The sequence below is a fragment of the Chelonia mydas genome, chromosome 2 (assembly GCF_015237465.2).
Source record: "Chelonia mydas isolate rCheMyd1 chromosome 2, rCheMyd1.pri.v2, whole genome shotgun sequence".
In the NCBI taxonomy this organism is placed as follows: domain Eukaryota; kingdom Metazoa; phylum Chordata; order Testudines; family Cheloniidae; genus Chelonia; species Chelonia mydas.
The window spans coordinates 132,248,489-132,276,023 of record NC_057850.1 but is presented as its reverse complement, the minus strand read 5'-3'; the positions used below and the strand labels follow the sequence as shown (position 1 = coordinate 132,276,023).

Below are 27,535 nucleotides of genomic sequence, written 5' to 3'. Positions count from 1 at the left end.
GAAGTGTTAAGAGGAAAAATTAAGCTGCATTTGGGGAAATACCAATGAATGCATCTTGATCTAGGAGAAAGGGAAAGAGTGGTATTTACAGGTAAGCATCATCGTTCATATCTATTAGGTATACCAGACGAGAAAAATTCAAATTTGTAGTAAAGATATAGATAACAGTTCCTCGTTTGCAGTGTTATAAATCACATATTTTCCAGTGAGTCTAGATCCTATGATCTGGACTCTAATTACCAGTAGAGCTTGGCAATTTTTTTTGACGGTTTTTCAGTGGAAAGTGCATTTTTTTTGGGGGGGGGGGGGTGTCTGAAACTATTTGCCTAAAGTTCAATCCCCTTTTTGCCCACCTGCGTGGGAGGGGGAGGAGTGCTCCTGTGGAGGCTGCTGTTTCCCTTCACTTCTACTTGTGGTGCACATAACATACACCTGTCCCCATATTTTCCTGCACAACTTTGTAAAATAGGCTCTAATTTGTCCCATAGTAATCATAAAGCCTATTCTTATTGGCTTGAAAACATCAAACCGCTGATCACTTGTCATTCCAAAATGAGCCAGATATCCAGTCGTCTTCCTGTTTAACTCAACTCCTTTTTTTTTCTTTTAAAGTATCCTGTATTTTTGTTAAATGTAGTACAAAGGTAGACCTTCAATATTTTCCCCTGGTGGATGATAATAGCACACCTTTTTCCAACCAAGAAGTGTGGAATTAGTGGTCTCCTGTTACCGGATAGATTTCCTCAACTTGCCATGCTCTTGTGCAGGCTGCAGTCATGGTGTGCTTCCCCCTGTAAACCTGTGTAAGGGTCTGTAACAATCTGGTAGTGGGGTATTTATGTTGAAATATCCAAAGGTTCCTCTTAATGCAATGCATATTTTTAATTGAGAGAGGGATAGGGCATCATGTAAGAATCTGCTTTTGCCTGCTGTCTGTTTCATTGAAATTCTCTGCGGTTAGACTCCTCCCAATGCTGCTTTTGAAATAATTTATTCCGGACTGTAGGACTTTTACTGTCTTTTTTGTTTGGTTTGGTTTGGTTTCTGGTTTTTAAATTAATAGATGCAATTTATGATTGTTGGCATGTGGTGGCTGCTGCTGCTCATTATGAGTCCAGGCTTATAAGCAGGGCCAGTTTTCTCAGAGGCAGAGTGAGGCAGCTGCCTAAGGCACCAAAATATTAGGAGCAGCAAAATGTTTATTGGCTGTTTATTTGGGAGGGACAGAATTTTTCTTATTTGCTTAGAGAAGCAAAAAGTCAAGCCAGCACTGCCTACAAGACACTGAATGGCAAAATTATTGGGGTGAGTGGAGAAGGGCAAATATTTTTTCAGATTAATCGTGTATTTGCTGAAAACTGCAATTTCAGTTGCCGCAAAATGATTTGTAAATTAATGTCCTCATTCACTGAACAGTTTGGACCAAAACGTTTTTGGTGGGGCTCTAAATTCAAAAGGAGACTCTGCTGCCATTCGCGAAGTGGAAGAGGCAGTGGTGGTTCCCTTCTACCCCAAATCCCAGGATTATGGAACTCACTTGGGATGAGGGAGGCCTGGGTTCAAATACCTGCTCTGGAGCAAGGACTTGAACCAGGTCTGCTACAGCCCTGGTGAGTTCTGTTAGCACTAGACTGTTGGCTGTTCTGGAGTTGGGGCACCATCTTTTCTGTTGAAACTGTGTACTTCTGTGGGAAATTATAAAATATTAACAGAACAATAATATGGCAAAATTTGGTGTCTGGCTACAATCATTCTGTATAATTGTTTTTTTTCTCTTTTTTTTTTTACCTGTTAAAATATTTGTTAAATTCTAATAGTGCATGTAATTTACTGTTGTCAATGTTAAAAGTGCATTTAAAGTGGGTAGTATAGAGTGGGATTTCAAGAGCATTACGGAAACGTACTATCCTAAGTAAAAAGAAAAGGATGTGTGGCACCTTAGAGACAAATTTATTTGAGCATAAGCTTTCGTGAGCTACAGCTCACTTCATCGTGAGCTGTAGCTCATGAAAGCTTATGCTCAAATAAATTTTAGTCTCTAAGGTGCCACAAGTCCTCCTGTTCTTTTTGCGGATACAGACTAACACGGCTGCTACTCTGAAACCTATCCTAAGTAATACATTGCCATTAGCTGCTCAGTTGTTCTGCTCCAGTGGCGTGCCTGTAGGGGGACAGAAGTCTTACTACTATTGACAACTAATGGAAAAACTCAGTTCTTTTGGTCCCACTACAAGACCTTGTGCTCCAACAATGCAAATGTCTATTTATGTTGCACACATGCAGCTGGCAAGTGTGTCTTGTCCATGGTTTGTGTTACTGATTTCCTTTCCCCGTGAAAGAATTCACCACATTGGAAGAAATAGTTCCAAGGATTATTGTACTGTTAATCACACCTTGCCATGCTAGCCTCTTAATCAGTTTAGTCTTGCAGTTTCTATGTTGCAGCAGAATGTGATAATGTTCTATGGAAATGCTGCTCTCCTTTTAGAGGTGAGTTTTGTCCTTGCTAGTGAAATATCCCAAACCTTACAGTCTCTTCCTGAAGCTTGTGTTTAAAAATAAAATATAACCCTCACCCCCAAAACAAAACTTGGCAACCCTATACCTTCTCTACTCTGTGCACAACTTGATTTCTCCCACCACAAACCCTGACGCCTAAGCTGGGAGGCCTATTAACTTGGGAGGGTCTTGTAAAGAACTGTGGGTTTCATACACCTCCATTCTTTCCTTGTCCCTGCATCCGAGCAGTTGAAGCAATGTGCTAGCCAAGTTACTTTTGGTTAATATTCTTTTAAGTTTAAAGGCAACCACACTTGTTGATGAGAATATGGGCTCTGATGAAAACTTTTGGTTACCTCCCCCCAACTAGCTCAAGTGTTTCTTTTTAATTCTTCCTGGCCCCTTAATATGCCCCCACTCCATAGCTCATCTCACATATCAGGGAATGTATCAACTTGAGCAATTTTATGGAGGAGACTGCTTCTCTGGGACTGACCTAAGGCATAAGTGGCAGTACCTGGTTTGAGAAGGCCCTTAGGTTTGCATATTCAACAGTCATTTCCCATTAAAAAAACGTTAAATTCTCATTTTGCTGTGGCACGTTTAAAAGAGCAGACCTCCTTACAGCCAAATGTTATGAAAACCAGGCATACTTTAATGCAGAACCCTAAGGAATGCTTGATTGAAATAACAGATCAGAAAAGTCTCTTGCTAACATTCCTATGATTATAGGTTTACTCAAGTGACAGAAACATGGTGTCAGCTAGTTTTCTGCATATAATGTAACTTTATTAAAAAAAAACCCACCATAACTTTAAACGGCTTTGCTTAACATTCTTCTGCTGAAGGTAATTGTAATATACTTGGGCTATAGGACACTTCTTAAATGTAACTGTATTGTACAGCCTTCATTTCCTTAGAACTATCAAATGCATTGCTGATTAGTCGATCTTTGTTACTCACAGTTGTGGCTGTAGAAAAGTCATAGCTTGTTCCTTGGCAATATTTAACAAGTGTGAGTACCAGTCTGTGCTTGCAGGAAAAGTCTTTGCTATAATGTAGATATCGTCTGGGTAAGGGTATGCTCGTCTAAACTGAATCAGGCCCCATAGTTTTAACTCAGTGGAGATTCAGTTCTGCTTTTCTTTGTGTGTCAACCTTGCTTTTAAATTTGGTTTGTTCTTTTAAGTAACCGCCCTATTCCACACTGTCCATTTAAAAACCCTCCCCTCTTATCTTCCTTTACTCTCTAATCTTATCTCCTCTTATAAGCCTAGATGTTTCCCATTACATTTCTTTCTCCTACTTTTGGGTCCTTGGACAAAAAACAAGGTAAGAACACTAGGATTGACACCCATCTGGTTTTTGGCTTCTGTGTCTAGGTGCCATTTAGGGTTGCCAAGTGCCCAGTCTTCAACTTGGAAGTCTGGTCAAAAAGGGGACCTGACAACCCTAAATGGCACCTGAACCAAAACCGCGGTTACCACAGGGTGGGGAGAGGGACAGGATCGTTAACCTGCACCAGCCCCTGCTCAGCTGGGGCCACCTCCTACCTGCAGGCAGACTCCTGGAGACGATCCAGCAAGTGACAGGGGTGAGGGGATCAGGGCTGGGGGAAGAGGCGGAGTGGGGGTGGGGCCTCGTGAGTGTCGTTACCAGGAGTTATAAAGGTGTCAACCCGAAACAGCACTCAATCTTTTATGTTCTAGCTCTCGAGTTTTGTCCTATGTTAATTTTTACTCCCCAACCTAGCTTCTTTCTTTGTTTTTACTTTGTATCAGAATACAGCATAACTGTGCAGATGGAGCCAAGAGCGTTTGGTGTAGTGCAGTGACTTTCAACTTTTTTTTCCCATATGAGGACCCCTAAAAATTTCAAATGAAGGTGTGGACCGCTTTGGAAGTCTTAGACATAGTTTTCAGACCTCCAGGGGTCCACGGACCACAGGTTAAAAACCATTGGTGTAATGGAATGTGGCAAGAGATATGAACAAAGCTGATGCAAAGTAGCATTGCATTGTCCTGGCTTGTAGTAAAAAAACAGGAGAAAGCAACAATAAATGGTGCTTAGTTCCAGAATGCTGTTTCTCTTCAAGCAATGTGTTAAGGTGAAAGGAAACAGAAACTGATTTATTTTCCTGTTTAGGTGATATGACCCATTGACTTGAATTTTTTTAATTACTCTGAGCCATGTGAAAAAGAAATACAGTAACTATTTTGAGGAGTTTGTCTGCCAACATAACCCTTTTATTTGTAGGTGTTTGGGAAATTGTTTTCTGTTGGTTTACAGTCCATTGATTGCTGTAATCATAAGGCTGCCAGGTACAATAGTTGCCATCAAAATGTCAGTCTTTGGCAACAGTTTTCTCCGAGTGCTATCGGAGATACCACAGCTTCACCCTCTGATGTACAGACCATTGGTTAACAGATGATATTGGTGTTTGGTAAATGTTAAGCCAGTAACAATAAACTGTCACCTACACTCTTTACCTTGTATGCTGTTCAACACTAAAGAAATATTTAACAGCTGTGGTTTTAGTGGACATGGAGGAGGGTGAACATATACATCTTCAGAACAGATCAAGCCTGGGATGCTGGCAAAGTGCCTTAATCCTGCTCTGGAGGACCATGCCTCTGGCTGAAGATCGTTCAGTGTCCATGTGAATTGATTGTTGAGGCTGCCAACAATGTTTCCAAAGTTAAGTTGTCTGTGTAGGTGTTTATATGGCTTCACATAACCATAGTATCTACACACCTCGCAATTAATGCATTTTATTCTCTCATACCCCTGTAAGATAGGTAAGACTCTGACAAACAGGGAACAGACAATGTTTGCCATAGGCATTACTTACACTATATTAATATGTATTAAGCGCACAGTATGGATATTGTATGTATGAATGTTGAGCAGTTATGCCAGCTAAATTGTATTGTTTTCCCCACAATGCTGTTCGCTCTTGTTCACTGCTATATCCCACAATATCTTGGAACAGGACAACTCAGCATTTGGCCTAAGTGGATAGTAAACAGATCAAAGGCAAAATGCATTAATATTCTGCAAAGATAGCTTCACAGAACAGGACCTGGAAGGCTAGTATGCAGAACCACACGTTAAAGTGCTGGTACAAACTGGGGGGTTGGATCTTATGTGATGTATGAAATGATTTCTAACTTGTAAGGAACCATCCTGCAAATACAAGTGGTCGTGGGAGGGTGGGTGTACCTTCTGTGTAAGGTAAATATGCTGAGAGATAAGAATTACTTCCTGGAGAAAAGGGTATGTGTATTTCCTTTTCATATTGTACTCTTTTGTCTTTAGACAATAAATTTTAGTTAAGTTTGGTTATTGGGTCTCTTGAACATTTTTCATAACAAACCATAAGTTTAGTCAATCAGCTATGCAATTAAGCAACTTCCCAATCTGTGAAATGTGAATATAATAAAGGCATGTGCCCAGTGTTGCACTGAAAGTCAGTGACAGAGCTGGGCATGGAACCCAGATCTTCTGAGTTTTAGTGCAAGGCCTTAAGTTCAACACCATGCGGTTTCCCTCCCTGGTTATTGTGCTTTTAGTGATGATAGTCTGATATAGACCAGTCTGTTAGAAATTTTGATTCAATCCACATATTCACCAAGCAGGGTCAATACCTATTTTCCTTTACTTAGGCTACCTTTGCATTAGTAATCTTTGGTGAAAATACAGTTCTTCTCTTGCAACTGCTAATTACAAATTAAAATTTTAAATTCATTATGGAGCTGTGAAAATCTGCAATGGGAGCCTCCCCAAAGCAGGTGAGACTTGCAACCCTAATTAAAAGGATGCTTATTCTGTAGGCTATAATGCATTTACCTCATGCCCCTTCCCAGTACAAACTGAACATCAGCCACTGAACTTGGCATTGTCCCAAGGTCTGATATTGAGGATTCTTCTCCTTTGCTGTTAATATTCACCCTGTTTCTCCCCCACGCTTTTTTGCAGGCAAAGGCAGCTCAAGCATCTCATCCGACGTGAGTTCAAGTACAGATCACACACCGACCAAAGCCCAAAAGAATGCGGCTACCAGTGAAGGTAAGCGCCTGGTGTTCATTATTTAGGTTATCCCGTTCCATGTGTAATGTTGGCTATTTTCAGAAGATTAACTCCCTGTCCCCAAACCTACCCCACGGTTCCTTGGGAGCATTGTAAATTTAAAACAAAACTCCTCTTTCAGACAGCTTCATTTGTATGATTTTAGCTTTAATTGTGCAAGGGTTTAAGTCCGTTCTGCAAAACATAAGTGTAAGGGAGTTGCTGAAAGGAATTTGTTCAAGACATTTATTACAGGAGATGGTTGTTGTGTATTAAGATAGATGTGATCAGACTTCAAGCTTATTTCCAAGGAAAATACTTCATGAAAACACAGTGGGTGGAGTTCTAAGTTAATTTTATTGCTCTACTATGAATGCCATGTGATAAATATTTAATGATGTGCTTGGAAGTTTGTGCCAAGGATTTAAAAATAAATACAGTTATAGACAGAGAGAGTTGACCGTGATTTGGCCAGACTGATGTATTTCACCTGGAGTGATTAAGGTATGTGTCAACTTCAAGATATGGCCTTTTTTTGGTGTCTTAGTGGGAGAGGGAAGATTTTATGTCTGTATGAACACCTTATCGAAATCCCTGGTTTATGAATGTATTTCAGGGAACTATAGTATGGGGAACCACCAATCATTTCCTGCTGGGAATGCAAAGTTAATAAAATACATCTCATAACTGGTGAGCATTCAAGGAAAAGCAGTGCTGGCTTCATATTTTATTAAGACGCAAGAATATTGGCTCTAGACCTTACAATAATGCTCTTGGTAGCTGATTAGGAACCACCAAACCCATCTGCCACGATTAATGATGCAGGCTAAAAAGTATCTGATCTTTGGACAGTATGTTTAGCTGATGACTCAGACATGAAGATGTCCACTTAATGGTATGTAATCTGGTTAATTAGTGAACAGATTATTCTAATTTCTTAATTTGTTATGGCAGGAAAAGTTTAAGCTGCAAGCAGTCATTACTCTCTACCTTCCTTCATTTCTGACACACCTTAATGGTTTAAAAAAGCAAACAAACAAAAGTGTGGATTCAATAAAACAATGCTGTCTGGTTACAGCTATTTACCTTTAAACTCTAAGAACGGTAGAACCTCAGTTACGAACACCTCAGGAATGGAGGATGTTCGTAACTCTGAACAAAATGTTATGGTGGTTCTTTCTTTCAGAAGTTTAAAACTGAACATTGACTTAATACAGCTTTGAAACTTTACTATGCAGAAGAAAAATGCTGCCTTTAGCCATCTTAATTCAAATGAAACAAGCACAGAAACAGTTTCCTTAGCTTGTCAAATCTTTTTTTAAACTTCCCCCCTTTTTTAAATAGTTTACATTTACACTGTACAGTACTGTATTTGCCATGTATGTATGTATTGTCTCTTCTGCTGCCTGACTGTGTACTTCCGGTTCCAAATGAGATGTGTGATTGACTGGTCAGTTTGTAACTTGTGTTCGTAACTCTGAGGTTTTACTATACCCAAATGAGGAGAGTAAAGTAAAATCAATAAATTTACTTAAGAGTGATTGGACCCCAAAATACAAATTACCAGAAATGGTCCCGAAACAAGAGCTGGGTGTAAACATTAGGAAATGTGGGGAAATTTAAGTCAGGATCCAAATCCTGCTTTAGGCCTATATCTAGTAACAATAGATTTTACCTTTCATGGTGGGTGGTAGCCTTTTAAGGTTCCAGTTTCACCTTAGATAAATTTTGTCAAGAAAAATGCCTTGATGCAAAAATGAAGGTCTTGTCTACATCCAGGGAAATAAAGAAATAACTAATCAAAGCTGCAAACACTGAAGTGTTCAGTAATCAAAATGTCTTTAAGGATAACCAGGGGAACATCATATAATTTCAAAATAACTTTTAAAATTATTGTGTAGCTAATGTATGATGTAAATTTTCTCATTGAAGTCTATCAGCTTTACACACCTTCAGTGTAGTCCTTAAATAGCTGGTGGATTACTATGCTGGCCCTGAAGTTTTCAGCGTGATTGTATTAATCAAGCGCACAGCAGCGAGAGGAGTTACTGCGGCCCAGCAGAACTAAAATAGCGGACAAATGAATTTCCTGAATTGTCATGAAGTTTTGGAAGGAGTCCAGGGTAATGGAGTCTCATAGGCTTTTTCTATATCTTGTTTTCTTATTTAAACTACCTCAAACTGTGTAAACCTATCTCTGATTGTAGGTGTTTCCCGACAGGCAATGCACGCGGACACCTCTGCTTATTTTGTGTGTGTGTGTGTGTGTGTGCCTGTGCTGCTTTCATCTCCCTGTATATCTTGTTCCCTCATGATTGTCAGCCCACAAAATACCAGTGTTGTGCCCTGCTAAAGGACTCATCCTGTACACCTCAAAATTGCCGTTTCAGGTCTCAGGACTATTTAAAACTCATTTCTGTTCTGTAGGGTGAATTCAACTGAACAGCACAAAGTCCCCATTGAGACTCAAGATGCGTCCTTCCTATGGGTTGAATGGAATCTTAAGGTTGTAGGTTGTGAGAATGCTTTCAATTATTTCATTATTAATACCTAGTACAATAGTGCCGAGGGACCAGCCAAGAATGGAGCCCCATTGTCCAGCACTGTACAAACAGTAGTAGTTGTTGTGCCTTTTTATTGTTGTTTACAAAGCATTTTACTATTGTTAGTCAATTCATCTTTAGAATACTCTGTGCTTCAGTCTTCCATAGAATCAGTGTAGTAGTCCTTACCCACAACAGACTATATTTTATACTTTACATGGCCCCCATCACCATAGTATTTGAGCTTCAAGTGATTTGCCAGCTCATACAGTTAGTCTATGGCAGAGCTGGGAACTTCTAATTCTATCCTTTGCTCTTACTAGTAGGCACAGTTCACAGTACCATAAATTGTCCTATGAAAGGACTATGTGCATGTATGTATGGAGAGGAGGTTATGAAGGGATGCCAGCGGAATTGTTCCACTTGACCTCGAACAGTATGCAAAATGCTACACTAGATAACTGGATGACTGCTTTTTAAAAATACCATTGCATCTCTAGTGGCAGCTAAATTATATGCTCCCTGTAGAGTTAGGAAATCAGGAACTTAAGTATGTGAAGTTGCAGGCCTTCTATTCTTCCCCTGCCTCCCAAACCGAATTCCAGCTTTGCAAACTGACCCTAATTCTTTCCAGTTGTGCTGTGTGCTCTCTTTCTCCCTCCTTTCCTTTGAGGCTGTTGGTACAAAGCTGTTGCTGAAGTTATAGCACTGAATATCTATGAAACAGCTAGGAAGAAAAATCTATGGGCCTGATTCACTGTTGCCCTACAACTTTAGTATTTCACACCAGAGCAATGTGAACACTTTACTTCCGCCTTGCAGTGGTGCAAATGACTACAGGCAGTTCAGGGCAATGGCAAGGCAACATCAAGAATAGCCTCAGAGCATGTCATCTTGCCATCAAATCAAATGGACAGTTCCACAAAACAGAAATACTGTCTATATCTCATGTACTACTTTAACATTGAAACCTGTTCTCTGTACAGATATTTAGTGCTATAGTAGTAATTCCACCACAGCATGTGGACAGCAAATGGATAGCAGTTTCAAAATGAAGTCTTTCTTTTTTTCACCTTCATGAGATCTCCTCAAACCCTGGATGGAATGACATATGGCTTACAATAATGGAATTGCCATTGTTGTGAATAGGCGCTGACGGTGAGGCTTAAGGTCATATACTGCATTCAAGATCTGGAAAGACTCTAACTAAATTGTGGCTTTTAAGCCACATCCCTGTGGTGGAGGATGGTGGCACAGCTGCACCATACCTGTAGGAGCTATGAGAGGTTTTGTGACCCAGTGAGACAAAATGCATGCCAAGCTCCCAGGTGCATTGGGAAGATTGCTGTTGCTGATGCTCCGCCACTCAAAGGGGTACAGCATACCTTAGTCTCCATAGCGGAGTAGCTTTACTTGCTGAATCAAAGGGCAGGGAGGCGTGACCCTAGCTCTCTCCTGTTTCCTTTTCAGACTATTGACAATACTAGTTAGTCCTAAATGTCTGAGCACAAGAGCTTATACTTAACCCACCCTTTGCATAAGGAGTATAAGGTGGGGAAAAATACCTGGGCCCTCTCTCTCCTAAACACTTTTGTGTAGGATTGGCACAGTATTGTTAATCCAGAAACAGAATAACTGTAGGCCATGAATACACACAGCTTAATGTAGCACAGTTCCTCTTGTTGGTATGCCACCATCCTCTAACTCTGCATGTATTGCATTTCCTTCCCTCCGTCCCAATACCAGAGGCTGGCTGAAATTTGTTCACCATTAACCAATTAAAGTTAAAGAAATTCAAGAACATGTTATGTATCCCTACCCCTGGTTCTATTTTGGGAACCAAAGGATGAAACTTTTTGTCATGGATTGTTTAAATGCTCTAAAACCCCACACTGTCAGTTTACTAGAGACAGTCTTGGCTGAACAATCATATCATTTAAAATTTGGCTCTTAATATGAGTCTATTGTAATATTCTTGCACTGCTTGTTCCTGGCATCCAGCTGTAGTGTAGCTCTGGGCACCCTGTAGAAAATAGTTTTGCTTTTTGTTTTTTCAGCCTGGATCAGTGATGTTAACTTGACTCGGTTTCCAATGGGAGATGAATGCTGTTTGATCTGTGTGTGATCTGTGTGTATTTTGTAATAGTTACCTGGTAATGTGGAAGCAGCAGTGTTACTGGCAGTGTTATTTATTCCTTCAACGATTCCTATTTATGAAAGTTCCAGCAGACACATCAATGGCTTATTTTTTCCAGGCCGGTAAAACCAATTTTGAAGTCCATGACTGCAAAGAAAAATATTCTCAGGGAAGGTTTAACCACTGAAATGCATTGCCTCTGTGTCCTGTCCCAGGAACCAAACATTATGCTATAGCAGTGTGATTTTTTTTTTTTTTTTTAAATTTTTCTTAGAAGGACCAGTTGAGGTTGACTTCTAATTATAATTATTTTTGCAATATTCAGTTTCATTTGGCTTTACTATAGCTGATTTATACAAGAAACTTGGTAGAAGGGGAGATTTTTCTTTTGCGGTAACTTCTGAATTCCAGCCTGCATTTTTCTTAAGAATCCATATCCATGGTATTCTCCACAAATTACCTTCAGTGCAGTAGCTGAAAATGATCATTCTGTTACAGAGAATATGTGCGTACAAAAGAGGACATGAAAAGAGCAGAGAGGATTTTCTAGAGTGCTACTTGCAATGCTGTTTCACATGTGCTATGATTGAATTGCACACTGTTTCAATGTGAAAATCTAATTGCTTCTGTAGCATCCATTCATACTTGTCACACCAAATAAGTGGCAGTTCTTTGAAAATGACATCTGTACTGTGCATGCAGTGCTAGAGGGCTGTGGCTCTGGTAATCATGATCTGACCAATACTTACAGCTGCCTTGTCTTTGACAGTGTACAGCTTCTGGGTTCATCATCTGCCCTTAGCTGGCTAAACTGGATTGCACTTCTAGGAAGCATATCTGTGTCTGTGATGTGAAATATAACTTTTAAAGAGGAGCTTTATAAGGTGTTTATAAAGGTGATATCCTTTATAATATTGTCATAAGGGTGTTATGCCAGGCACAATATCAGATGACTTCTTCATTTTGATGGAAAGGTTTAGGCATCTGGCTGAGATTCACCCAATAGTGTTGCTATCAAAGTCCTTACCCCCAGCTATCCCTTTTCCTGCTATCACAGAGTTAAACAGACCAGAAGACATATGTGTAAAAGTTGACATTGACTGTGATTAATCTTGCTTTGGAATTTGCTGTTGCCCTCTCCTAACATGTAGGTTCCTAGCCCCACAGAATTTGCAGCAGAAATGAGGGCTGTAGAATGGGCATTCCCCCCTCTTTTCAGACTAAGAGCTATAGTAGTTGACAATCAAGTCCTACAGTATGTGAAATATTGGGAGAGTCCTACTTGGTTGTGAGTTTTATGCATTCCTAAAGCTGTCTGTCAGCAAGACTGGTAGGGTATACCTACACTGTAATTAGACACCTGTGGCTGGCTCGTGCCAGCTGACTCAGGCTAAGGACCTCTGGCTAAGGGGCTGTTGAACTGTGGTATAGACACTCAGGCTGGAGCCTAGGCTCTGGGAACCTCCCACCTCGCAGAGTCCCAGAGCCCAGGTTACAACCCAAGCCTCGATGTCTACACTGCAGTTAAACAGCCCCTTAGCCTGAGTTGCATTAGCTGGCACAGGCCAGCCATGGGTGTCTAACAGCAGTGTAGATATACCCTTAGTTTTTGTTCTGAATGTTGATAGCCAATGTTAGAAATGATGAGTGTTTGTTTGGATATGGAAAGGCATACAGGTATGTACTTTGGGTAGCTTGTCTTTTGATTATGGAAGTGCTTGAGGACTAAAGTTATCTATCCAATTCAAGCCCTTTTTTAACCAAATGGTAATAAAAGTCCTTGAAAATAGTCGGAGAGGATAGTTGTGGGAACTAATTTCAGCAAAGCTTGTAGCTTTCCCTAGAATCCCAAGAAAGTGACTTCCCTCCAACTTTTGTTTTGAGAAACCATCTCACAATGCTTGCTAGCAGTAAAAAAGATGAAATGTTTCCCCCAGGGTGTTGCCCTGGGGGAAAAACAATTAGCCCTTGCTCTCACCCCTCTAGGTGCTTGATTCGACTCTAGGATCCCACAGAGCTCCAGATTCAGAGTCCAATCTACACAGGCATCTTTTATTGGTGTACAGAAATACAGCTCGAGCTGGGTGCCTCCGGAGAGGGACCCCGCCCCTCAGAAATTGCAAACAATTATGCCCTTTACAGTTGGTAACACTGCCCTCGCCCATGTCCAAAGTCCAATCCCCTAATTTGAGTAGGGGTCTCTGCTCTTTCCCATTGGACAGTTCTGTTGCTGAGTGGACAGTCCGTTGCCGGGTGCTGGATTTGCTCCGGGAGACAGTCAGTCCTACTCCTTACTTTCTTTTTTATCTTCAGTGATAACGGGCAGTCTCAGCAGGTTTTGTAGCTGCTTCCTCAGCATTCCTCTCAGGTCAGCTTGACCTCGGCCTAAGGCTTCAACTACTTTAATCACTTATGCTAAGTTAGTAACTTATACTAAGTTAAGAACAAACTTATTGAACATTCATATAAAATAGCATATAAGCACTTTTTTATGACACCTGAGTACCTTATGAAATATGGGCTATTTGACTTTCTGTATATAACCATCCTTCCTTCCCAGAAAAAACTGAGATCTAAAATAAAGTCTTTATTACTGCTTTACATAGGAATGTGGTAGGTGACATTGTTTGAATTTCAGAGGGGTAGGCCAATTTCAGAGCAGTAGGCCAATTGAAGGCCAGTTTAGTCAGGGTATGTAAAAGGATAAATGGACACAAATCAGGCATCAGGAATGGTAACATGCAAAAGCCAGTAGGAGAACACTTCAGTCTCCCTGGACACTCAATAACAGATTTAAAAGTAGCCATTCTTCAACAAAAAAAACTTCAAAAACAAACTTTAAAGAGAAACTGCAGAACTACAATTCATTTGCAAACTTAACACCATCAATTTGGGCTTGAATAGGGACTGGGAGTGGCTGGCTCACTACAAATGCAATTTTCCCTCTCTTGGTATTGATACCTCCTCAACAATTATTGTCAGGGGACCACATCCACCCTGACTAAATTGGCCTTCAACATTGGTTCTCCGCTTGTAAGGTTACTCCCTTCTCTTCATGTATCTGTAATTTTCACTCCATGCATCTGAAGAAGTGGGTTTTTTACCCACAGAAGCTTATGGACAGATAAATCTGTTAGTCTTTAAGGTGTCACCAGACTCCTCATTGTTTTTATTGTTTGAGTTGAGCATAGAAAAGTTTTATTTGGATTACTTCAACATGCATTTCATTTCACCCTACAGGTGCATGCATGTTGGAGCACTACTAAAGCATACAAAATACATTTAGAATATGGGCTCTCTTCACCTGGGATGTCATTCTATGTCAGCATTAAAACTGCTTACCCCGTTCAACCTACTTGTATGCTCTGTAATACATAACCTTTTCAAGAGACAGGAGGAGGGAGAGGGTTGGAGGGAGGATGCCTTGAAGGTGAACTGACTTTGGCTCTCTCAAACCAAGGTGGGAAATAAGTTAAAAGACCCAACACTGAAAATGTCCTTCTATCAAAGTGCTGCTTGTTAACACAGAAAGGCTGGCTCAGGAGCCTCCACTTACCTCCTTTGCTGTTTTCTCACAGAGAGCGAGCGAGAGAGAGAGACATGTTGTGATGGGTTCAGTCACAGAGATCCCCTTGGGACTGTCACCTGACATGCTGAAGTTACCTCTGAGCTCGTTTTCCACTGCTAGCTTGGGACTCCAGAACCCTACCTTGTTGAGCCAGATACGCTAGTCTGCTGCAGCACAGACCCAGGCCTGGTCCACACCCCCAAAGCTGCAGACTTTAACCAAAAACTGCTCAGCAGGTCACCTATCTCCAGCACCCAGACACCGAGTTCCCAATGGGATCCAAACCCCAGATAAATCCAGTTTACTCTATATAAAGCTTATACAGGGTAAACTCATAAATTGTCTGCCCTCTGTAACACTGATGGAGAGAGATGCACAGCTGTTTGCTCCCCAAGGTATTAATCACTTACTCTGGGTTTACTAATAAACAAAATTAATTTTATTAAGTAAAAAAAGTAGGATTTAAGTGGTTTCAAGTAATAACAGACAGAACAACGTAAGTTACCAAGCAGAGTAAAACAAAAGATGCAAGTCTAAGCCTAATACATTTAAGAAACTGAATACAGGTAAATCTCACCCTCAGAGATGTTCCAATCTTCTTTCACAGACTAGACTCCTTAGTCTGGGCCCAATCCTTTCCCCTGTACAGTTCTTGTTAGTTCCAGCTCAGGTGGTAACTAGGGGATTCCTCATGTCTGGCAGCCCCCTTTGTTCTGTTCCACCCCCTTTTATATCTTTGGCACAATGTGGGAATCCTTTGTCTCTCTCTGGGTTCGCACCCTTCCTTCTAAATGGAAAAACACCAGGTTTAAGATGGATTCCAGTATCATGTGACATGTTCACATGTCCTGTGAGACTTCATTACCCACTGGCTGGCATCCACTATACAGGAAGGCTTACAAGTAAACAGAGCCATTTACAACCAGTTGTCCTAGTTAATGGGAGCCATCAAGATTCCAAGCCACCATTAATGGCCCACACTTCGCATAGTTACAATAGGACTTCATAGAGTAATACTTCATATTTCTAGCTTCAGATACAATAATGATACATTCATACAAATAAGATGAAAACACTCAGTAGATTATAAGTTTTGTAATGATACCTTAGAAGAGATCTTTTGCATAAAGCATATTCCAGTTACATTATGTTTACACTCATAAGCATATTTCCATAAACATATGGAGTGAAATGTCACACATGGTCTCTGATAGTGTACTCAAGGCAGCTGAAGCATTTAAAGACATAATGGTCCTCAAATGCATCACGGATCACAAGTGTAACATAGGCTGCTCATGTTCTGCACTAGCTGAATCTTTTGAAAAGTCTAGCATTGTATCCCCTTATAAGTGGATTTTACACTAATCCAGTGGTTTTCAAACTTTTTCAATTGCGGACCCCTACAAATTTTTGAATGGCAATGCAGACACATTTGGAAATCTTAGACCTAGTCCGTGGACCCCCAGGGGTCTGTGGACCACAGTTGAAAACCACTGCATCAATCCGTTCCTGAGATGACCGAAAAATGGATCAGTGTAGCAAGGTTCAAAGCTGAAAGAAAGGATGTAAACGCCTAGCCAAGAGAATTTGCTGTAAGTATGGCTAAAGGTGAGGGGCACTTTATGAGCTGCTTCTTAATCTGATACTGGCTGAGGTATTTTCTCATAAACCCGACTCTTTATTTTTTACATCACTTTTTGTGCAATGTTAGAAGCTGATTCTAATATGAATGCTGAATATCCAGATAACACACATTCTGGATGTTACATGAGTATATGTGTGATCCCTGGCTCCTTTACCGGTGAATCCCTCATCCCATCTCTCTCCTTCTCTTCTTGCAGCAACAGCATTTAGCAGGGAGTGCTGCTCATCGTCTTGGGACCATGCCGCATATCTGTTCTCTAAGTGGGTCTTCTTGCATTCAGCAAATTATCTGGTTTTGATGTGAAATCCTAAATCTACCCCTGTTCATTTGAAATTAGGCCTATGTTCAGTTGGCTGTGAGTGAAGTGAAGGCTGTTTTGAATTGGTTGTGAAACTCAAAACCATTGAGTTTCCTGTAGTTTCACGAGTCTTTGCAAACAGCAGAACTCTAGATGACTGTAATGTTACTTTTTGCTACATTCAGCAACGCATCATTGAAGCCAAAAATCAGGGTGTGGGGTGGAAGGCATGACAGTCAATAAATCCAAAACTATAAACACTTTGGCACAATAAACAGCATTCACTATTTATTTAAACTTCTTGTAACCATCATATCTGAATGCATACGCAAGTGTAATCGGTTCAAGCAGCGTGTAGAAATACAAAGTAGTTAGGCTTGGCAGAATATGATTTTTAGTCACTTAGGTGGATAATACCTGTTTTGTTTTTGAGTACTTTTAATTTTTTAATTTAAATTTTCCGTTTTAGGAAATTATGGAGGGGTCAGATGACTATTTAATAACAAACATTGAAAGTAAAAAAGTTAAAGCTTTATAACCGTGAAAACACAAGTTATCAACATCCCATGTCAAATATAAAAAGTAAATTTCCTTAAATCATATTTAGTTCTCGGGCAGCATTTTTTTGATCTTGCTAAACTTTGATTATTATCGGAAATATTCTTTTGTTGGTTTGTGTACGTGAAGTGAAATTGGCATTACTGATTTGAAAAAAATCTAATCCTTCAAACCCTAAGAAAAGTCCATAGTCTTGGATTTAGGTATTTTTATGTGTAACCTCATTGTACTATGCATTTATCTAATAGGCTGTAGTCCTAAAAAGCTGCTTTGCTAATTATAACAATACCACTGCAATCAATAGCTAAGAGTCAGAGTTCAAATACAAGACAAAAGGTGGTTGGGACATTGGCAAGACTCAAGCTGCAAATTGAAACCTTACATTATTCTAGCTAATTTGGATTGAAATTCTTTAGCCAAATGTTTAAAACTCTCTTACCCAAACAGTACTAAGGACAAATTGGAAAGGTACATAAAATTGTAAAGCTGCAGATCAAACAAGTTGAAATGTGAGACTTATCAGAGAAAATGCATTTACACTATACTTAGAAGCAGAATAACTTGCTTTGGGGAGAAAACAGCCTTTTAGAAAGCTGGTTTTAGTTAAAAGCTAGGTCTGATATTTTGTGGCAGAGACCACACTTAAATCTTGCAAGGGAAGAGGTCTGAATTATTTTAGAGAGAGAGGTCTGATTTTAGAAATAGTATTGATAACTAGATCTCAAATGTAATTTTCTGCTGTAAGTCACTAACAAACAGGTATGTGAGTAATTGAGTATACTTTTGTACAGTGCCTAGCATAATGGGGCCTGGCCTGGATTTTGCTCCTTTCTGTTGCTGCTTGGCCATTGCTGGATTTCAGGGGCTGAAGCTCAGGCTCTGAAACCCAGCAAAGTGGGAACATCTGCTTGGCTATTTTTAGTGCCATAGCATGAGCCTGAGTCTGTAGACCCGAGCTCTGAGACTCACTGCTGCAGGATTGTTCTTTTTGTTTTTGTTTTGCAGGTTAGACATACCTTTAGAGTACTGCCCACTCATGGCTCTTCTTTTGGCAAAGTGGAGGTCAAGGAAAAACTCTTTAAGCTCTCTGGTGATTCAGAGATTTCCCAGAGTTCACCAGATTGGGAAGATCACCTTGTTGCATGCACAATTAGTCTGTTCTAATGCAATATGACTCAAGCCAGTGCGTTAAAGACTAATGAGGCACGAAACGTACTGTACATCGTGTTTATCCATTTCACAAGATACATAGCCAGGACTCATCGTCGCTGAGAGGCTCTGATTCGTGCTGGGGTAACGTCACTGAAATCAATGCAAACAACTTGGAATAATGTAGTGGTGAATCAGGCTCATGATTTTTAATTTGACAATCTTTCTTTGAGCACACAGTTAACGTTAATTTATAATGCATAATCTATACAACTCAACTCTGCTCTGTTCTCTTACTTTTGTATCTCAAATGTGAAATTTCAGAACTACTAACTATAGTCTGTAACCTATCATTTAAATCAGCTTCTGTACCAGATGACTGGAGGACAGCTAATCTGATGCCAGTTTTTAAAAAGGGCTCCAGAGGTGATCCCGGCAATTACAAGCCGGTAAGCCTGACTTCAGTACTGGGCAAACTGGTTGAAACTATAATAAAGAACAATATTGTCAGACATGTATAGATGAACATAATTTGTTGAAGAAGAGTCAACATGGTTTTAGTAAAGGGAAATCAGCCTCACCAATCTACTAGAATTCTTTGAGGGGGTCAACAAGCATGTGGACCAAGGGGATCCAGTGGATATAGTGTACTTAGATTTTCAGAAAGCCTTTGACAAAGTCCCTCACCAAAGGCTCTTACACAAAGTAAGCTGCCACGGGATAAGAAGGAAGGTCCTCTCATGGACTGGTAATTGGTTAAAAGATAGGGAACAAAGGGTAGGTATAAATGGTCAGTTTTCAGAATGGAGAGAGGTAAATAGTGGTGTCCCTAAGGGGTCTGTTCTGGGACCAGTCCTATTCAACATATTCATAAATTATCTGGAAAAAGGGGTAAACAGTGAGGTGGCAAAATTTGCAGATGATACAAAATTACTAAAGATAGTTAAGACCCAGGCAGACTGTGAAGAGCTTCAAAGGGATCTCTCAAAACTGGGTGACTGGACAACAAAATGGCAGATGAAATTTCATGTTGATAAATGCAAAGTAATGCACATTGGAAAGCATAATCCCAACTATACATATAAAATGATGGGGTCTAAATTAGCTGTTACCCCTCAAGAAAGAAATCTTGGAGTCATTGTGTATAATTCTCTGAAAATATCCACTCAGTGTGTGACGGCAGTCAAAAAAGCGAACAGAATGCTGGGAATAATTAAGAAAGGGATAGATAATAGGACAGAAAATATCATGTTGCCGCTATATAAATCCAATGTACGCCCACATCTTGAATACCTTGTGCAGATCTGGTCACCCTATCTCAAAAACGGTATATTGAAATTGAAAAAGGTTCAGAAAAGGGCAACAAAAATTATTAGGGGTATGGCACAGCTTCCATATGAGGAGAGATTAATAAGACTGGGACTTTTCAGCTTGGAAAAGAGACAGCTAAGGGGAGATATGATTGAGGTCTATAAAATCATGACTGGTATAGAGAAAGTAGAATCATAGAATATCAGGGTTGGAAGGGACCTCAGGAGGTCATCTAGTCCAACCCCCTGCTCAAAGCAGGACCAATCCCCAATTAAATCATCCCAGCCAGGGCTTTGTCAAGCCTGACCTTAAAAATATCTAAGGAAGGAGATTCCACCACCTCCCTAGGTAACTCATTCCAGTGTTTCACCACCCTCCTAGTGAAAATTTTTTTTCTAATATCCAACCTAAACCTCCCCCACTGCAACTTGAGACCACTACTCTTTGTTCTGTCATCAGCTACCACTGAGAACAGTCTAGATCCATCATCTTTGGAACCCCCTTTCAGATAGTTGAAAGCAGCTATCAAAACCCCCTCATTCTTCTCTTCTGAAGACTAAACAATCCCAGGTCCCTCAGCCTCTCCTCCTAAGTCATGTGTTCCAGTCCCCTAATCATTTTTGTTGCCCTCCGCTGGACTCTTTCCAATTTTTCCACATCCTTCTTGTAGTGTGGGGCCCAAAACTGGACACAGGACTCCAGATGAGTCCTCACCAACGTCGAATAGAGGGGAACGATCACGTCGCTCGATCTGCTGGCAATGCCCCTACGTATACATCCCAAAATGCCATTGGCCTTCTTGGCAACAAGGGCACATTGTTGACTCATATCCAGCTTCTTGTCCACTGTAACCCCTAGGTCCTTTTCTGCAGAACTGCTGCCGAGCCATTCGGTCCCTAGTCTGTAGCGGTGCATGGGGTTCTTCCGTCCTAAGTGCAGGACTCTGCACTTGTCCTTGTTGAACCTCATCAGATTTTTTTTTTTTTTTTGGCCCAATCCTCTAATTTGTCTAGGGCCCTCTGTATCCTATCCCTACCCTCCAGCGTATCTCTCTCTCCTCCCAGTTTAGTGTCATCTGCAAACTTGCTGAGGGTGCAATCCACACCATCCTCCAGATCATTTATGAAGATATTGAACAAAACCGGCCCGAGGACCGACCCTTAGGGCACTCCACTTGATACCGGCTGCCAACTAGACATGGAGCCATTGATCACTACCCGTTGAGCCCGACAATCTAGCCAACTTTCTATCCACCTTATAGTCCATTCATCCAGCCCATAGTTCTTTAACTTGCTGGCAAGAATACTGTGGGATCCCATGTCAAAAGCTTTGCTAAAGTCAAAGTAGATAAGAAAGTATTGTTTACTACTTCTCATAACACAAGAACTAGGGATGACCAAATGAAATTAATAGGCAGCAGGTTTAAAACAATTAAAAGGGAGTATTTCTTCACACAATGCACAGTCAACCTGTGGAACTCCTTGCCAGAAGATGTTGTGAAGGCCAAGACCAAAACAGGGTTCAAAAAAGAACTAGATAAATTCATGGAGGATAGGTCCATCAATGGTTATTAGCCAAGATGGCCAGGAATGGTGTCCCCAGCCTCTGTTTGCCAGAACCTGGGAATGAGAGACGGGATGGATCACTTGATGATTATCTGTTCTGTTCATTCCCTCTGGGGCACCTGGCACTGGCCACTGTTGGAAGACAGGATACTGGGCTAGATGGACTTTTGGTCTGATCCAGTAGGGACATTCTTATGTGAATCTCTCTACTAATCCTTGTATAAAAGGGGGCGAGGGGTGAGGAATTTGTATCAACAATTCTGCCTAGTTTTAATAAAGCTAGCAACTAACTTTAGAAACATTTGCTTTGGATTTATTGCCTTATTGTATTCTTTTCCTTTTGCCAAACTCTTCTCTTAACCCATTAGAATTTGGATATCCCAGCTGTCTGCCAGCATTGCAGAAATGGTATTACTTCTCTAAACACTTCCCTCCAGAGGCTTGTATGTTGTCAGAATTCTCTGATGATGAATTTGTAGATGACTAGTGAATTTAGTAGGTTTAAGTAGACTGGACTGACTGGCCTCATAAGCATAAATGTACTCTTTTGTGAGTGGCAGCTCACACTTTCCTTTAGTCTCAGCCTCACAGCTTAACATTTAATCACTGTCCTTGTGGCTTTGGTGTCTATTGCATATTCAGCAACTACCTCTGTTTTGATTCTTTTTCGTGCTAATTTCTTAAGGCTCCTTTTGCTCTTGAACATAATACCTGATGGATTGAGGGATATTTAGAGGCTTCCAAACCTCTAAGTAGTCTCAAAACTTTAATCTCTGAAAGATGGGGAAACTTTCTGATGAGAAAAACAGGTAACTGTCCAAGCCTGTTGAAGCGTTGAGCTAGGAAGGCCAAGCTGCCCAGATTTAGTGGTCTGGTTTTTTTCTTTGTGTAGAGTCCCTTCAGACTGCAGCTAGATTTTCTTTTCACAGATAACTTTAAAATCTTAGTAATAAGAGTTTGCAGTAAGTTTTGTGGTTAATTCAGATTCAAACATTCTCCAGTGAAGTGAGGTCTGTGGGTTTTCATCCTGCTTGGGATGGACTCAGACCTGTCAGTCATTTGCAGCAGCTAGGCTCCTCCACTAAATATCCTGCCAATTTGTTTCTGCCTTCATAGAAGCAGGTGGGCAAATCAGAGCTTCCTGGTGCAATACTTCAGGTTATCTATGACAAAATTACCCCAAAAGCGTATTTTCTTTTTCTCATTTGGGCCTTAAATAAATTGAGGAACAAGAGTGAAAGGCTAAGACAAGCAAGGTTGAGTATTTTTTTTTATCCAATTTCCCAATGATCCTTTGTAGTTGTCTCTTTGAAGTAGTGGGGCAGTGCACAATTGCGGCCTTGGGTAGAAAAGAGCATAGAAAAGAAGTATACCTAAAAAGGCAGCTGAGAAGAACTGCTTCTTGCCCCTCATTCTGTGTATGGATTGGGACTTGTACCCTTGTGGTGTGGCATTGGCCACAGTGACTTTGCGTAGTCTTTCCTCCCTTAGCTCTGACTCAGATACAGAAGCTGTAAAGAAGTTGGTCTCTAGTCAGAACAACTCAAACTGACTTGTCCTAAGAACTGGGACTGGAACTCCCAAATTCCTACTACTATATTGATCTCATGCTCAATCCAGTAACCCACACTGACTCTGCAAACTGAATGAATATGGAGACTAGGATGGCAGACAACTTTCTACTGATTTTCCCATTTTCATTTTGGGATGCATGTGGACAGAGTACACCAGAATGTTAGATTTAATATATATAGGTATATTCTGTGAGGTTACAGCTGGAATTCCATCATGAATACAGGAAAACATGTGAACTACTTTTACGGGGGAATTTTTATTCCCTTACATGAATGAATGAAAAATCTCTCATCAGTTTTCTGGAAAAGAATTAGCAAGTGTCCACATAAGGCATCAACTGGATAAAATTCATCTCTGATGTGACTCCACTGATTTCTTAAGAATAATATATCTGTGCATTAATGAGGTCACTACAAATTTGCATTAAGTTGTTTAAGCTCCTGCTAGTACTAGCCTGGCTTTGATACTCACTGATTCTGAGAAATGTCATCTCGGCACTTTTATTTTATATTTGCAATGGCCTTGTCTGAAAGAGACACATTTAAGCAAGATGACAACTTTAAAAAGCTCAGAATTGTGCAGAAATGACATTTCCTTGTACCAGGATATGAAAAATCTTTGTACACGATGATGTTGTGACTAGAGTTGCCAACTTTCTAATAGCAGAAAGTCGAACACTCTTGCCCTGCCTGCTGCCCCACCCCTGCCCCAAGGCCCTGCCACTGCCATGCCCCTTCTTCGAGGCCCCGCCCCGTTCATTGCATTCCCCCTTCCTCCATTGCTTGCTCTCCTCCACCCTCAGTCGCTCATTTTCAGTGGGCTAGGGCAGGGGGTTGGGGTGCAGGCTCTGGGGTGGGGCCAGGGATGAGGGGTTTGGCGTGTAGGAGGGGGCTTCAGGATGGGGACCAGGGGTTTGGAGTGCAGGGGTGACTCCAGGAAGGAGTTTAGGTGCGGGAGGAGGCTCAGGGCTGGGACATGGGTTTGGGGTCTGGGAGGGAGTTTGGATGGGTGTGGGAGGGGGTTGGGGTGTGGGATGCGGGTTCCAGGCAGGAGTTTGGGTGCAGGAGGGGGCTCAGGGCTGGGGCAGGTGGTTGCAGTTCCTGGACAATGGGAGCTGTGGAGCTGGCGCTCGGGGCGGGGGCAGTGCATGGAGCCCCGGTGTCTGCTCCTACCCCTAGGAGCTGGAGGGACATACCGGCCGCTTTTGGGGAGCCAGGCGGATGCAGGTAGGGAACCTGCCAGCCCCACACCAACGGGACTTTTAATGGCCCAGTCGGTGCTAACCAGAGCCACCAGCTGTGATGCTGACAGACTAGCTCACATCAGAACAATAGGCCATTTCACTTGTGTATGAATATAAAAAAAGTTAAATTTACTTGTGTTAATTTAGATCAAAGGAAATTTGAATAATATTGTCTTCATTTATCTGTAACGTGTTGAGCACTATCACATTACTTACTTAATCCTAGATCAAACGTGTGTGTTAGTAGTAAGATAAGAATTTACTTGATGTGTAAACTGCATGAAAACTCATGAAGTATTACTTGTATTGTTTTCACTTATCTAACCCTATTATAATATAATGGCAGGCAATTGAATTATGTATATCCTTGTAATTAAATAACCCATTAAATGCAGATGATGGGGGATGTAAATGAAGAAAAAGCTAATTTCAAAGCAAGGGCCCTTAAACAACAATGGGAATTCACAAACTGTCCGTATTGCTTATTTGTCGGAAAGAGCTATAGGGGTGAAGACACTGTTCAGATTATAGATCCTGCTCGCAGAAGACAAATACTGGTTTAAGGGAATGATCCTGTATCTCTGAACTGTTTTGGATTCTAACAGGGTGAAATACTGAACAAGTGGACAGAGATCCCCAGAATTACACTGAGTAACCTTGAGGAACGTTTGGAAATCTAGCAAATTACTACAACTCTGTTAACATTTTTGACTTACAAACTTGGACTCACCTGTTCATGTATTGTACCTGCTTTAACCTCTCAATAATGCTTATCCCTTTTTTCTTAGAATGATAGGGGCATAAGGGAATGCAAGGACCATCTAGTCTAGCCACTTGCCAAGATGCAGGATTTGTTGTGTCTCAACCATCCAAGATAGATGGCTATCCAGCCTCATTTTGAAAACCACCAGTGAAGACACTTTCACAATCTCCCAAGGCAGTCTGATCCATTTTCCTGTTGTTCTTACGGTTAGGAAGTTTTTCCTGAGATTTAATCTAAATCTGCTATGCTGTAGTTTGAACCCATTGTCTCTTGTCCTGCCTCTGTGGCAAAAAGAGAACAACTTTTCTACATCTTTTTTATGGAAGCCTTTTAAATATTTGAAGACCACTATCATATTCTCCCTTAAATCATCTTTTCCAAATTAAACATACCCAGTTCCTTCAGCCTTTGCTCACATGGCTTGCATTCCATCCCTTTGATATCTTCGTTGCTTGCCTCTGGGTCCTTTCCAGTTTCTCTGTATCCTTTCTATACATTTGTGACCAAAACTGGACACAATACTCCAGCTGAGGCCTAACCAGCATTGAGTGGAGCAGTATTATCACCTCCCATGACCTGCATGCTATGCCTCCATTAATTCAATCTAAAGTTGTATTTGTGGGGTTGGGTTTTTTTTTTTTTTTTTTTTTGCAGCATCGAATTGCTGACTCATGTTGAGATAGTGGTCTACCACAACCCCAAGATCCTTCTCAGCAGTGCTGCTGCCAATCCAGTTTTCCCCCATTTGTATTAGTGCATTTGGTTTTTCTTCCCTAAGTGTAGCACCTTACATTATCTTTGAATTTCATTTTGTTGTCTGTAGCCCAGTTAGCTAATAAACCTTTAGTTAGTTTACTAGAGAAACTGGCTTCAGCATTGTCTTTGGTATCTGGAGGTACAAATTTAACCTGGGGTAAGTAGCTGGCCATTTGGAGTTGGGAGTAACCTAATGTGATGTGATTTTTGGTACAGTGACCAATATCAAAAAGTCTAGTTTGTCTGGGCAGCAAGATGTGCTGGAGAGCCTAAGGGGACTGTTTGACTCCATGGTGAGACTAATCTAGGGGTACGCATTTTGTTACTGGCTTGGTGAAATCTAATTATAGAATATGCCACTAATTTGGGGGTGTCTTCGCTGTTTTCTGACAGTCTGACCTGAAATTGGCAGACTCAGTTGTGAGCTACTCTAGACAGTGTGGCAGATTGTATTAAAGGGTATGTTGAGACTGTCAACTTTGAGCAAACAAATATGCTTGAAGGAAAATTTGTACATTTAAATTCTAATAATAATATCCATTAACTGCAAGTCTATTAAAACTAACAAAGTAACTCCAGAAAATGTCTGTAAAAATGCCTTATAGAGAATATATGATTGTGATGAGGTTTCAAGGTTTTATTGGCACTTGTTTAGGATGACTTGCATAACTCACAAGTGGCAAAGTCTTGAATTACACAGTGCAGCCATGCTGATAATATCTCTAGATCACACCATACCAAATCCATTATCTAATCTAACCTATGGTCAGTAAGGTTTTTCAGCTATAGGTTCTATTGTACTGGGGTGACAAGCAGCTCATTCACTTGATTTGATTTGGATGGATGGAGAGTGAAATTCTAGCCTGGGATCCTTAACTCTTAGGCTTCCATTTCTCAGGCAAATTTTCTTCCTAAAGATCTTAACAAAAAGTTACTTCTACTTGTTACTGCTAAAGAAATTAAGTCACTGTTAGTCATGTAAAGGATGGGGGCGTTCTATAAATGACTTGAATTTTAGTAAGATATAGTTAGGCTTGGAAGGATTAGATGTTTATTGGTAATTGTTGGTGAACATTGATTTTAACACACACACACACACACACACACACACACACACACACACACACACACACAGATGAAAAATGTTTCCTTTGATTTTAATCATCAAAATTTACAGATAGGCAAAGTAAGAAAAATACTGCATAAGAACTAATTAGAGTTTGATTTAAGGATATTTACTTTGTATATTTTGACATGGGATATTGACAGGGTTTTTGTGTGTGTTAACTGTTTTAAAGCTTTAACTTTATACTCTCAACATATGCTGTCATTAAATAATTCTTACCCCTCTCCCTCCTCCCCATGCCTGACCACGCCATAATTTCCTGCAACTGGGGAATTTTAAATAGAAAAATGAAAAAATGCTTAAACATTGATATTATCTGCTGAAATTATTATTATTTTTTAAAGAATTCTGTCAAGTCTAGGTTTAGTAGGGACATCAATAATAGCAACAGAGTCCTGCTCCCAGTTGGAGAATTTGAGACTTGCCTCATAGGACTGTGTATTCTCAACTGTAGTTCTGCTTCAGTGTTGGGATTTTTGCATTTGAGACATGCACATTTTGGAAGTGTTGCATTTTTTTTAGCCATATAGCTCCCATTTAACTAATGGGAATTGTGTGGTGCCTGAAACCTCAGCAGCTCTGTCAAGCTTTACTCCATAGAGGAGTAGTTTGTTTTCTTGGCATGAGGAGGAACTGCTAGCATAGTTGGCTTTCAAGAATAGAAACAAATGTGGTTGAAAAGACAAATATAATTGGACTGTCTTTAGAGGCCTCTAGCTTGGGAGGCTAAT

The 27,535-nt window shown here is 40.6% G+C and overlaps 1 protein-coding gene across 4 annotated transcripts in view; it reads left to right on the top strand.

Moving 5' to 3' along the window:
* Positions 1-27,535, top strand: part of FBXL7 (F-box and leucine rich repeat protein 7) — a 311,069-nt gene that overhangs the window by 64,253 nt on the left and 219,281 nt on the right. For 3 of the 4 annotated variants that reach the window (XM_043540241.1, XM_007065027.4, XM_043540242.1), the window contains exon 2: positions 6,478-6,567. In XM_043540241.1, the coding sequence (XP_043396176.1) occupies positions 6,550-6,567 (18 nt within the window). In that variant the 5' untranslated portion in view covers positions 6,478-6,549. Of the gene's footprint in view, positions 1-6,477; positions 6,568-16,281; positions 16,408-27,535 lie in introns of those variants that run through there. The other variant, XM_043540243.1, reaches the window with a different exon arrangement.